Genomic DNA, 9,957 nt, shown 5'->3' with positions numbered 1-9,957 from the left:
TTCAAAATAAAAGTAAACATTGCCTTACATGATCATATTACGACAAACAGGTTTTTAGGTCAGTATTTAATTTTATTTCATTTATAAAATACAGATACAGAATAATCTGAAACAATGCACACGATTTTAGGTCATATAGACCTAGGTTTGTAACAATGTTACAATTAACATTCATTTTCCAATCTCTGGCTGTAGAAAAAGTACACACATTGGCTTCAACTGTTAATGAGTTGAAGAGTTCATGAGATCTGCAGTAAAAGAAACACAAGCCAATCAGGAAATTAGAAAATGTAAACATAACAAAACAAAACATAAAAGAAACTGTGTGACTCTTTAGCATTCTAAAACCCTGAAGAATCTTGAGCTACAACATTAAAACTATCGTAATCATCGAACTTTGGAATGTCTTCAAATATTGAAATCTTCTAACCATATCAGTTCCTCAAAGGCAATCCACTTACCTGACCTAATGAGTAGTTTCGTATGATGTCATTCCTCAGGATGGTGCGGAAGGTTTTGCAGACCAGTGAGAGGTTCCAGTAGCCCCTCCTTCCGTCATAACGGATAACCTCCCTGAAGATCCACACCATGGACTCTAGAGGAAGCTGGACAAACAAAACAAGTGTTGAGTCTTATTATACTATATTCTGTTCTAGGATAAATCAAACGTATATTATTTCAGGCTACTTGTTCTTTTCAAATACATTTTTGTGATGAAAATGAATAAAATGAAGAATAAGGCGCATTTATTCAAATGTATTACAATAACGTACCTCGAGGAAATGAGGATTCCTAAGTGGAGGGTACCATTGGCTGCTCTGTTAACAAAAAAACAAACAGTAAATGAAGTCAATGGAGTCAACACCCATCTCCATCTATCCTGAATTCCCATGCATTGGCCAAATGGCTCTGTCACCTCCAACGTGCATCTGCATGATAACCATCATTACCATCATTGTGAGAAGTCTGTCCTCTTGTCCTCGTCTGGTAGCCTGTCCTGCCTCAAAAGACAAGAAGTCATCGGGGTCTGCTTGCCTCTCCCCTTCCTGATCTCCACTCACGCCGATGTCCAGGACTAGGTCGTCGTGGTCGTGGTTGCCCCGCCCCTCCTCCTCGTCTCCGCCTTCCTCTCCGTGTGACGCGAACAGCGCCGTCTCCACGGCAACCAGCCCCATGTCCTCCAGAAAGTTGTTGAGCGCTTCTTGGAAAGTGGAAAGGCTCACTTCCTCCTGGTGCTTCCTTCTCATGTGCTCCCGGAAGCTGCACCTGCTCAGGGTCAGGCCGCAGCGCTCGCAACGAACTTTGACCTTCCTCCAAGGGATGACCCCTTGGGGCTGCCGCTCCATTGCTAGCGACTTCATCAGGATCTCCCCCCAGGACTCCGAGCTGACCTCCTCCCTGTGCCTCCTCTTCATGTGCACCTTGAAATTCTTTTTGTTCAACGTCACGCCGCAGTGCTGGCACTGGACCCTGGAAATCTTGGAGTCCGCCGGGCCCCGGTTATGCACTTCCTGGTTCAACAGCTCCAAAAACTCCTCCTTGTGCCGCCTCTTCACGTGGACCTTGAAATTCTTCCGATTCAGGATGATGCCACAGAACTGGCACTGCATCTTGGATATTCTTGGATCTAGCATCTTGCTGGGGTCAGGAGAGCCCGGTGCTGGCTCCATCCTCTCTGGTGTCTGGGCCCCAGACATGGTCGCCGCAGCAGAATTGCCGGTAGTGTCCTTTCTCAGAGCGCCGTGGGTGAGCGCGGAAGAGGAGGGGGCTGGGCTCCCCATGGGGGTGGAGTTCAGCCCATGCGTTGGAGAGTAGCTACCGAAGGACATGTGTTCTGGAGATTCAGGTTCCGGTTCAGATTCCGGTTGCGAGGTGGCCATGTCTGGAGATGCGTCAGGGCCGGGGCTGGGAGAGTGGCCTGGGTGCTGGGCCGGAGAGGCATGCTGGGTGGGAGTGACAGGAGGAGAGTTTGCAGAGGGCCCTTTGGGGCTGGGAGGAGAAGAAAAAGGAGGAGGAGGGTGTTGATATTGTTCAGCAGGCTGTGGCGTCCGTGGTCGACAGTTGAGGATGTGAGTCTGAAAGGAGCTTTTGTTGATAATGGTCTCAGTGCAGTAGCAACAATGGAAGTGGGCCGTCTTTCTACAGGTCAAATTGCACTTGTAGATTACAAACCCTAAAACACACAAGAAATATATAATCAATATATCTAATACCTGCACACAGGACATCTTGATAGCAAATGTTACAAGTATCAGCCTCTACGTTGTAAAGCCTCATAACAATGTAAAAGGTTTATTTTACTAATTTACCGTCATGGTGGATTGCTCGGTTCTGATGTGTCTGTATGTGGGGGACGATCCTGTGGAACTCATTGGGTTTGAACACAGAGGGCTGGCAGAAGGGGCAGTGGTAGAGGGAGCAGCAGGTGTTGCACCTATCTATCCGTGGACTCTCTCCTACCTGCAAGCACGTGATGTGGCGCTGTCCCTGTACCAAATTAAACATACCTATGCTTACGAACACAACAACAGTTCTTGTGAATTCAAAGAGTAAGGGTGACCTTGCAGTCATTTGGTTTCGAATTGTTCCTTAAATTTAAATTATGGTGTTCAATATTAGACACAGTAGCCTAGCACTAGCAGTCAAATGAATATTGTTCGATCTTAACTACCTTACTGGCGGTCAGACAGACTTCAGCGTTGATGCTGAGGTTCATTCCTGAGGGGCTCTGTTTGGAACCCTCGGGTGTGACGGGTGTGAAAACTGTTTCCGCCTTGGTTTGATAAACATAGCTAACGTTCCCATGTTTATCATGATCAGACGTGACATTAGCGGGACTGTTGGTTCTTCTCGATGAAGTAGTGACAAGCGTCTGAACAGCGCCGGTCGCCGTATCACTACTAAACTTGGCCAATTTAAGCCTTCTCTTTAAGTCTTTGATTTCATCTTTGCTTCTTAATACTTCGAGCCGTAACGCTGCATAGCTGTCCTGAACAACTTTACAGATATCTCTCACGGCTGCTTCGGCTAGAGTGTCCATAATTGAAGATATCTGCCGGTTTAAATAGCATGTTTCCGACATTTTTGATGTTCCAACACCTAAGAGCGAAATGTCTAAATATGATTAGTTGAATTCCAATTGTGGGAATCGTTGAACTTGTGGGTTTCAGCAGCTTAATTTTGGACGTTATGCTTCTTCTTCTTGTTATACGACAGTTGGCAACCAGTTTACTGGTGCATTACCGCCACCTTCTGCTCCGGAGAAAAAATAAATTTTCTTCTGATCTGCTTTTCTAATGCCCCGTAAATATAATAAGCAGTTGTGTTTGCGGGCTACTGTCACTACTACTGAACCTCTAACACGATATCGCCACATGGCGATTCAGACGCTCCAGATCCGCACCCAACCCAAACGTTCAAAGACAAGGAAAACTTGGGAGACGCAATTAAGTGAGGGAATAACTTCCTCCACGATCGGCGATGCAGAGACGATAATGTATGTAGAATAAAAAATAAAAGTAAACATTTACAAATGAGTGGATGGTGAAGTCACATACAAATTTTTGGCCTTTACCTCAAAGTCTGAGGGCTGTTGTACATGAAGAAATCTCACCAACGTACTCCACCAAAAGTCATTGGTTGAGCATGAAGGTAAAATAATTGATGATGTGGACAACAGTCCTACCATTACTGATGATATGTAATAAAATAAAAAACTATAAGGAAGAAATCCTTTACCAAGGACTTTTTGCCCTGGTAAAGGAACTATATTATTTTATTATCTTAAGTCATGTATAACTGGAACTGTCTCCAAGATAGATAAGCACTTTTGTGACTTTCCGTCACTCCCACAGCCTTCTGAGTTTCACCCATGATCAGAGACCTAGTATGAAGATAAGATGTATTTATAACATCATATTCAACCTACCCAGAGACAAGGAAGTCACATACTAATCCATAACCTCACGTTGTTGATGGTAAAACTTAATCCACTTCCTTCAAGTGAAGAAGATAAGCACACAAGGACATTCATTTAAAATGTGTGATCTTGCCGGTGAGGTTGCCAGTTCGATTCAGGCTGTGCCAAATGATGTTGTGTCCTTGGCACTTCACCCTACTTGCCTGGGGAGAATGTCCCTGTACTTACTGTAAGTCGCTCTGGATAAGAGCATCTGATAAATGACTAAAATGTAAATGTAATCTTGAAAACTGATGTTTCTTTAAGTAGTATACAAACTGATACTGATGTTGACGCTAATATATATATATATATATATATATATATATGTTTTGTACCTTTCACAAACTTTTGTATGAGAACATACTCAACCTAGGACATTAGGATATACATAGAAACAATGACAACAAACACTATATGATTGTAAGGTCCAGTTGGGAATGTCAATGTTGGTGTTGTTGACACCTCAGAATGCACAAACGTCTGAGAGAACACTTTTAATACAAATTATTCAAAAGCCTTAAAATATCAACAACATCCCTCAAACGTATTCCATTCTTTTTTATATATATGTATTTTTGGTTGCATTTCTGCCTTTAATACTTATTTCTGACAGAGATAATGTGCTTGGAGAGGACAGGAAATGTGGGGAGAGACAAGGGATGACATGCAGTAAAGGACCAACAAGGTGCAAGCATTAGTGAGCCCAAACTTATAATATTCTGAGTTGTATCCTGGATTTCTGTTTTTGGATCATTACAGTCTGATTAACAGGAGCACAAACAACTTCTTAAGTTAACCTCCAACTCCAATAATAATTGTAAAAATGACACAGTAAATGATATACACTGGAAGTGTCCAAATCTCCAAGTTACAAAGTTCTTGTTTTCATGTTTCGCATGGAGATTGCGGATACAGCACTTGCGTCATGACCATAAAAAGTCTTAGTCCTGACTGTATATAAACAGCCAGTCAGCCTTCTCCTGCATCATCACTTCAACTGAACACCAAACGAAGACAACCTGAGTAAAACAAAATCTGTGATTCTTCTGACAGGTGAGATAACTGCTACGTTTGGACTTATCTCTCTCTCTCTTTCTCTCTCTGTCTCTCTCTGTCAACTATATTCGTCCAAATGTTGGTATTTGTAAGAGCAGAAGGGACCACCTGCTGACACATTCCTTGTTCTCTTTTTCTGTCTCTAGAAGTCCTTTAAGATCCTCATCTTCACCATGAAGCTTCTAGTAGTTTTGTCTCTGCTACTCTGTGTGGCTCTCTCAGTCAGAGCTGCCGCAGGTGGGTGTGCATCTATCTGCCTAAACACACACACACACACACACACTGGGCTATATTCACCTGTAGTGGTAGAACTGTAGTGGAGCAGATTCATCAGAACGGTGAAGTGCTGAAATAGAATCGTGGAACATTAAAAATCCAGATATTTCGTTGAAACAATATTGCTAGTCTCGGTTCTCCTCAGGTCAGCACTGCTTTTGTGTCATAGTCAAAACTCACAAGTAGTGCTTTTGTGGTTTTATAGTTCCTGTCGAGGAAGAGAAAAAGGCTCCTGTTCCAGGTTTGTGATCCTCACTGTTGCTTCCAAACGGCTCAGTCTATTTATTTGCATCGATACCAAGGTCTGAGGATATAAAAAGACCCAATGCAACATTGTGATGAATAATCTGTGTTTCGTGTTTCTTTAGTGGAGGATATGGTGCTGAAAGAGAAGCTGGAGGAGCCTGTCGAGGTGGAGGAAGTGAAGAAGATGGAGGTGGAGAATCAGATGGAGCTGGAGACGTTCCCAGAGGAGAGAGACACAGTCCTCGGTAACTTTATCTTCTGAAACCTGTTTGGGAAAACGTATCTGTAAGAAACACTGTCAAAATTAATATTTTGGACTTTGGCTTTACTATCTGGATTTCACATACTGATTATAGGTTTGCCACCTTTTAGTTTTTTTTTTTAAATGAGGAAGAGAATGCAGTAGAGCCTGATGTCTTTTATAATTAAAACAAAACCAAACAAATATATATTTAAAGTCTTCATTGCTCATCTAATTCCTTACTTTCATGATGTTGTTCCATTCACTTGGGATGCCCAAAAACAGAGATCCAGCCAAGCTTTTCAGTGTGTTATGCAGACCTAGTTTGTTTCAATGCTGACTATCTTCTTCTTCTACTCTGTTAGAGATGGACTTGGCAGAGCATGATCCACAAGGTACAACATTTTAATGCTATATAAAGAATAATAACTTCCCTTACAATATTATATCTATGACAGAACTGTACAGTATTCCTAAATGTTAGGTTTGTCCTAGTCTTGGACTGAATTGTGCTAACTAACCTAATATAATACAACTATACAATTATTCTACTCGACCCACTCTACTCTACCATACTACACTATACTATACCAGTATGTAGCAAGATAAGGCAGGAGTTAATGTTGTGGGTTGTTCTGTCCTGGTAGAGGAACGCTTTGGCTACTGTCCTGACGGCTGGATCCGGTACCAGTCTCGTTGCTTTCTCTTTGTCAGCTCCGCCATGAGCTGGTACAGAGCAGAGGTACGTCTGAATATACAGTATACTGTGTCCATTTTTCAAGTGTTTACCTCTAAAAGAAAACAGAGAATAAGGTTAGAATAACTAGATGTGTTGGACTGATATATCCGCTCAACCATCTCTCTCTCTCATCTCCTCCTCCTCTTTGTCTCATCCCCCCCTCCTCTTCCTCCCACCCCCCCTCCTCTTCCTCTCATCCCCACCTCCTCTTCCTCTCACCCACCTCCTCTTCCTCTCACCCACCTCCTCTTCCTCTCACCCCCCCTCCTCTTCCTCTCACCCCCCTCCTCTTTCTCTCACCCCCCCTCCTCTTCCTCTCATCCCCTCCTCCTCTTCCTCTCATCCCCACCTCCTCTTCCTCTCATCCCCACTTCCTCTTCCTCTCATCCCCACTTCCTCTCACCCCCCCTCCTCTTCCTCTCATCCCCTCCTCCTCTTCCCTGTTCCAGGATTACTGTAACCAACGCCATGGAAGCCTGGTTTCTGTCCACAACCCCCGGGAACACAGCTTCCTCCAGCAGCAAATGTCTGTGGCTGGATGGCCCAACACATGGCTGGGAGGTTTCAACCTGCAGGTCAGTCTCTCTTTCTCTTCTCCTCTCTCTTCTTTGCTCTGCAATCTCTCCTTCTGTTCCTTCCATCGCCCAAGGCTCAGACGATCTAAAATATCTCTTCTCCCAGAAAGCATAGTATCTGAAGAGATGGAAGAGACAGAAATTTGCTATATTTGATCCCTTCCTCTCATCTCATCCTCTTCTTTTCCTCTTCAGAATCAGTGGAGGTGGATCGACCATGAAGGGCTCTACTACACCAACTGGTACAGCCTTGGCTCTGTCGCCAGCTACCCCTGCATGTACATGGGCAATACTCGTGAGTCTCAGCTGTCCGAAATATAAAAGTGTTGGATTGTGTCAGTGGTTTCATGGTGCTGGGTATATTGAATTATTATTTTGTATGTGTGTGGGGGGGGGGGGGCTTTAACTCTTAACTCTCTGTTGTCTCCAGTTCTGCCGTTGACTGACATGGGTTTGTTTCCTTCCTCAGTGGGCTGGCGCAACAGTGCCTGCTCCTCCTCCTTGAGGTTCATCTGTGGCAGAAACTTCAACAACTGTTAAGAGTGAAAATTGAGTAGAAGATGAAGCTTTGACCTGCTGTTGTTGACTGGATTCAGGCTTTATCTATTTTAGCTGCCTTGTAAACTGGCTGTAATGTACTGTGTCTATTTCTGGGTGAGAAAATTGCCCAGAAAGGTAAAAGTGATGTTTTTGTATAATCCTCTCAGATTGTTTTTGTTGAATAAATAAAACATTGGATTGTAACTTAGGCTTTGTATGAGATATCCGTGAAGGGGGCTATTGCACAGAGATGTAATGTATTGTTAAGTAAAATTGTTACGTAGTGGGAGTTTGTTGATATCATGAAGACTGACTCACATATTTGACACAGAAACCACAGAAATATATAACATAATCGTATTTACAAACGTTATCGGTGAGCTACGAGCTAGCATTAGAAAATCGGGCTACAACTCCAAGCACGCAAGCTAGCTATGAAGTTTTTCCAGACCAATGAAACTTGAACTTTTTTTCGGAAACTAACTTCAGTTGGCACAGAATCTTAGTCGGTCTCTTACCAGATAACCAGTGTCGCGGAGGAAAAATGGTCTTCTGCTGCCTACGTGAGTCAGAAAATATACAAAGACTGTGGAACATTTGCTATCTAAACGTTTTGTAGAACACATTATCACTATGAAGGAAATAGATTACAACCAGCTAGATGTCCTGTTGTGGCTGTTGTGTGGCAGGGAAATACACAATATTTTATTTGGGTGCAGTGCTAGTTATTCAAAAAGAATCCTCCTTCGAGCCGGATTTGAACCAGCGACCTAAGGATTTCCAACACATACAACTACAGTCCTCCGCTCTACCAACTGAGCTATCGAAGGGGAGTAGCATAAAACGTTAAGCTTTTTATAATAAACAAACTGCCGTTTCTGTGTTCAGTTTTACTGGTTCAGATTAGGCTCAATGATCGTTAATACCTCTTCTTACTCTTTCTTGTATGTATATGTATTCATATTTATATATAGAGAGACTTACTATTAGATCCACAGAATCTCCAATCAGTTCACGTCCCCTTCGATAGCTCAGTTGGTAGAGCGGAGGACTGTAGCGGTTATCAAGCTGATATCCTTAGGTCGCTGGTTCAAATCCGGCTCGAAGGAGGAACATTTTCGAGAAATCTTCAGTGTTTTATGATTCTTTTTTTTTCTTCAGTGTTCAATCATTTTTCTTCAAACAAAACCAATACTACTGGGTGTTGTGGCATCACTGTAAAAACGAAAACACACTTATTAAGACGAAACAGGATTTTCTCTTTTAGAAATGTAATATGTATTGTTACACAATTTAAGCATTTACATGGTTTGGACTTTGTTGAGCAGATGTGTTTGAAATGAAATATTGTTATAATTAAAAAGTCGTTCCCTGACCGGGAATCGAACCCGGGCCGCGGCGGTGAGAGCGCCGAATCCTAACCACTAGACCACCAGGGAGAACTGATTGCGAACACTTGTTAAACAGTATAGAAATGTTCGCTATCCGCTTGAGTTCAAACATTGTTGTATATCTTTAGCTGCGAAGCTCCCAGAATTTGACATTCGGACGCTAGTTACAGACGCGCATTTCTCTGAACTTTTCACATCACATTTCAAGCTCTAAACTAGAGAGGATACAATTTCTGGGGAAATTGTAGGGTGTGCTTGCTTGGGTCGGTTGCACAGGGGTCTGTATATTTTATATAAAAATGCATCGGGCCTACTTATTATTTATAAAGATTACATAGATTTAAAAGCATCTTTTTTTTGCTGCTCATTTACAACTCAAAATACGAGTGAAGTGTAGAATGAAATATGATGTCTTCTCATTTCCCCTGCAAGAGGCAGCTGACAGGCTGAATCAAAACGAATACATTTGGCAGACCGGTGTAAAAATTGACATAATCTCTATGACTTAAACGTCCTTTTAAGTTTTTCCCTTCTCGTGATATTTTAAGGCATTTAGCCTACTCATATTGCATCCATTCATTAATAAAGAACCCCCTTTGAAGATTATTCTACGACGTTACCGGCAGTAGAAGATGGAATCGCGATTCAAACAGTACCATCTGCTAACTGAAAATATGCCCCCAAAAACGTAAATAAGCTTGACATTTATTTAGTGGAAAATCGCTTTCATAAAAAGCTCACTGGTAGCGATCATTGTCAGTAACAACGCCAAGTGCGATATAGCCCTGTGTGGAGAAGCTGCCCCGGTAAATTGTACTACTACGGTACAGTACTAGTAGACTACTGCTGTGTTCGTCTTGGTAGCGATTGCGTTGGTTGAATTGGATTTAACGTTCCGTTGTACGGTTTAGGCTGAAATTAATTATTTTCAT

General features: G+C 42.5%; 2 protein-coding genes and 2 non-coding genes across 5 annotated transcripts; 1 reads left to right on the top strand and 3 right to left on the bottom strand.

Annotated features, from left to right (window-relative positions):
- Nucleotides 1-70: 70 nt before the first annotated feature.
- LOC136956640 (uncharacterized) lies at nucleotides 71-3,106 on the bottom strand. 2 transcript variants are annotated; one of them, XM_067250569.1, is made up of 6 exons: nucleotides 2,672-3,106; nucleotides 2,310-2,487; nucleotides 951-2,173; nucleotides 774-818; nucleotides 462-605; nucleotides 71-248 (listed from the first exon to the last, which is right to left on the bottom strand). In XM_067250569.1, exons 1-6 carry the CDS (start codon nucleotides 3,080-3,082, stop codon nucleotides 240-242), a joined length of 2,010 nt encoding a protein of 669 aa, XP_067106670.1. In that variant the 5' UTR covers nucleotides 3,083-3,106; the 3' UTR covers nucleotides 71-239. The 2 variants fall into 2 exon arrangements, with proteins under 2 accessions (XP_067106670.1, XP_067106669.1); XM_067250568.1 differs by having other exon boundaries at nucleotides 467-605.
- Nucleotides 3,107-4,958: 1,852 nt separating this feature from the next.
- LOC136956906 (dromaiocalcin-2-like) lies at nucleotides 4,959-7,831 on the top strand. Its single transcript, XM_067250949.1, has 9 exons — nucleotides 4,959-5,014; nucleotides 5,164-5,254; nucleotides 5,499-5,534; nucleotides 5,662-5,784; nucleotides 6,146-6,175; nucleotides 6,428-6,522; nucleotides 6,969-7,094; nucleotides 7,290-7,389; nucleotides 7,564-7,831. The coding sequence occupies exons 2-9, from the start codon at nucleotides 5,191-5,193 to the stop codon at nucleotides 7,632-7,634; spliced, it is 645 nt and encodes a 214-aa protein (XP_067107050.1). The 5' UTR covers nucleotides 4,959-5,014; nucleotides 5,164-5,190; the 3' UTR covers nucleotides 7,635-7,831.
- Nucleotides 7,832-8,376: 545 nt separating this feature from the next.
- trnay-gua (transfer RNA tyrosine (anticodon GUA)) lies at nucleotides 8,377-8,464 on the bottom strand. Its single transcript is given in 2 exon segments — nucleotides 8,377-8,412; nucleotides 8,428-8,464. It is a non-coding gene; the product is annotated as a tRNA-Tyr (tRNA).
- Nucleotides 8,465-9,001: 537 nt separating this feature from the next.
- On the bottom strand, nucleotides 9,002-9,073 carry trnae-cuc (transfer RNA glutamic acid (anticodon CUC)). Its single transcript has one exon. It is a non-coding gene; the product is annotated as a tRNA-Glu (tRNA).
- Between the last annotated feature and the right edge of the window lie 884 nt (nucleotides 9,074-9,957).

The sequence above is a fragment of the Osmerus mordax genome, chromosome 14, assembly GCF_038355195.1.
Source record: "Osmerus mordax isolate fOsmMor3 chromosome 14, fOsmMor3.pri, whole genome shotgun sequence".
Lineage (NCBI taxonomy): Eukaryota > Metazoa > Chordata > Actinopteri > Osmeriformes > Osmeridae > Osmerus > Osmerus mordax.
This window is presented reverse-complemented; position numbering and strand designations above follow the sequence as displayed.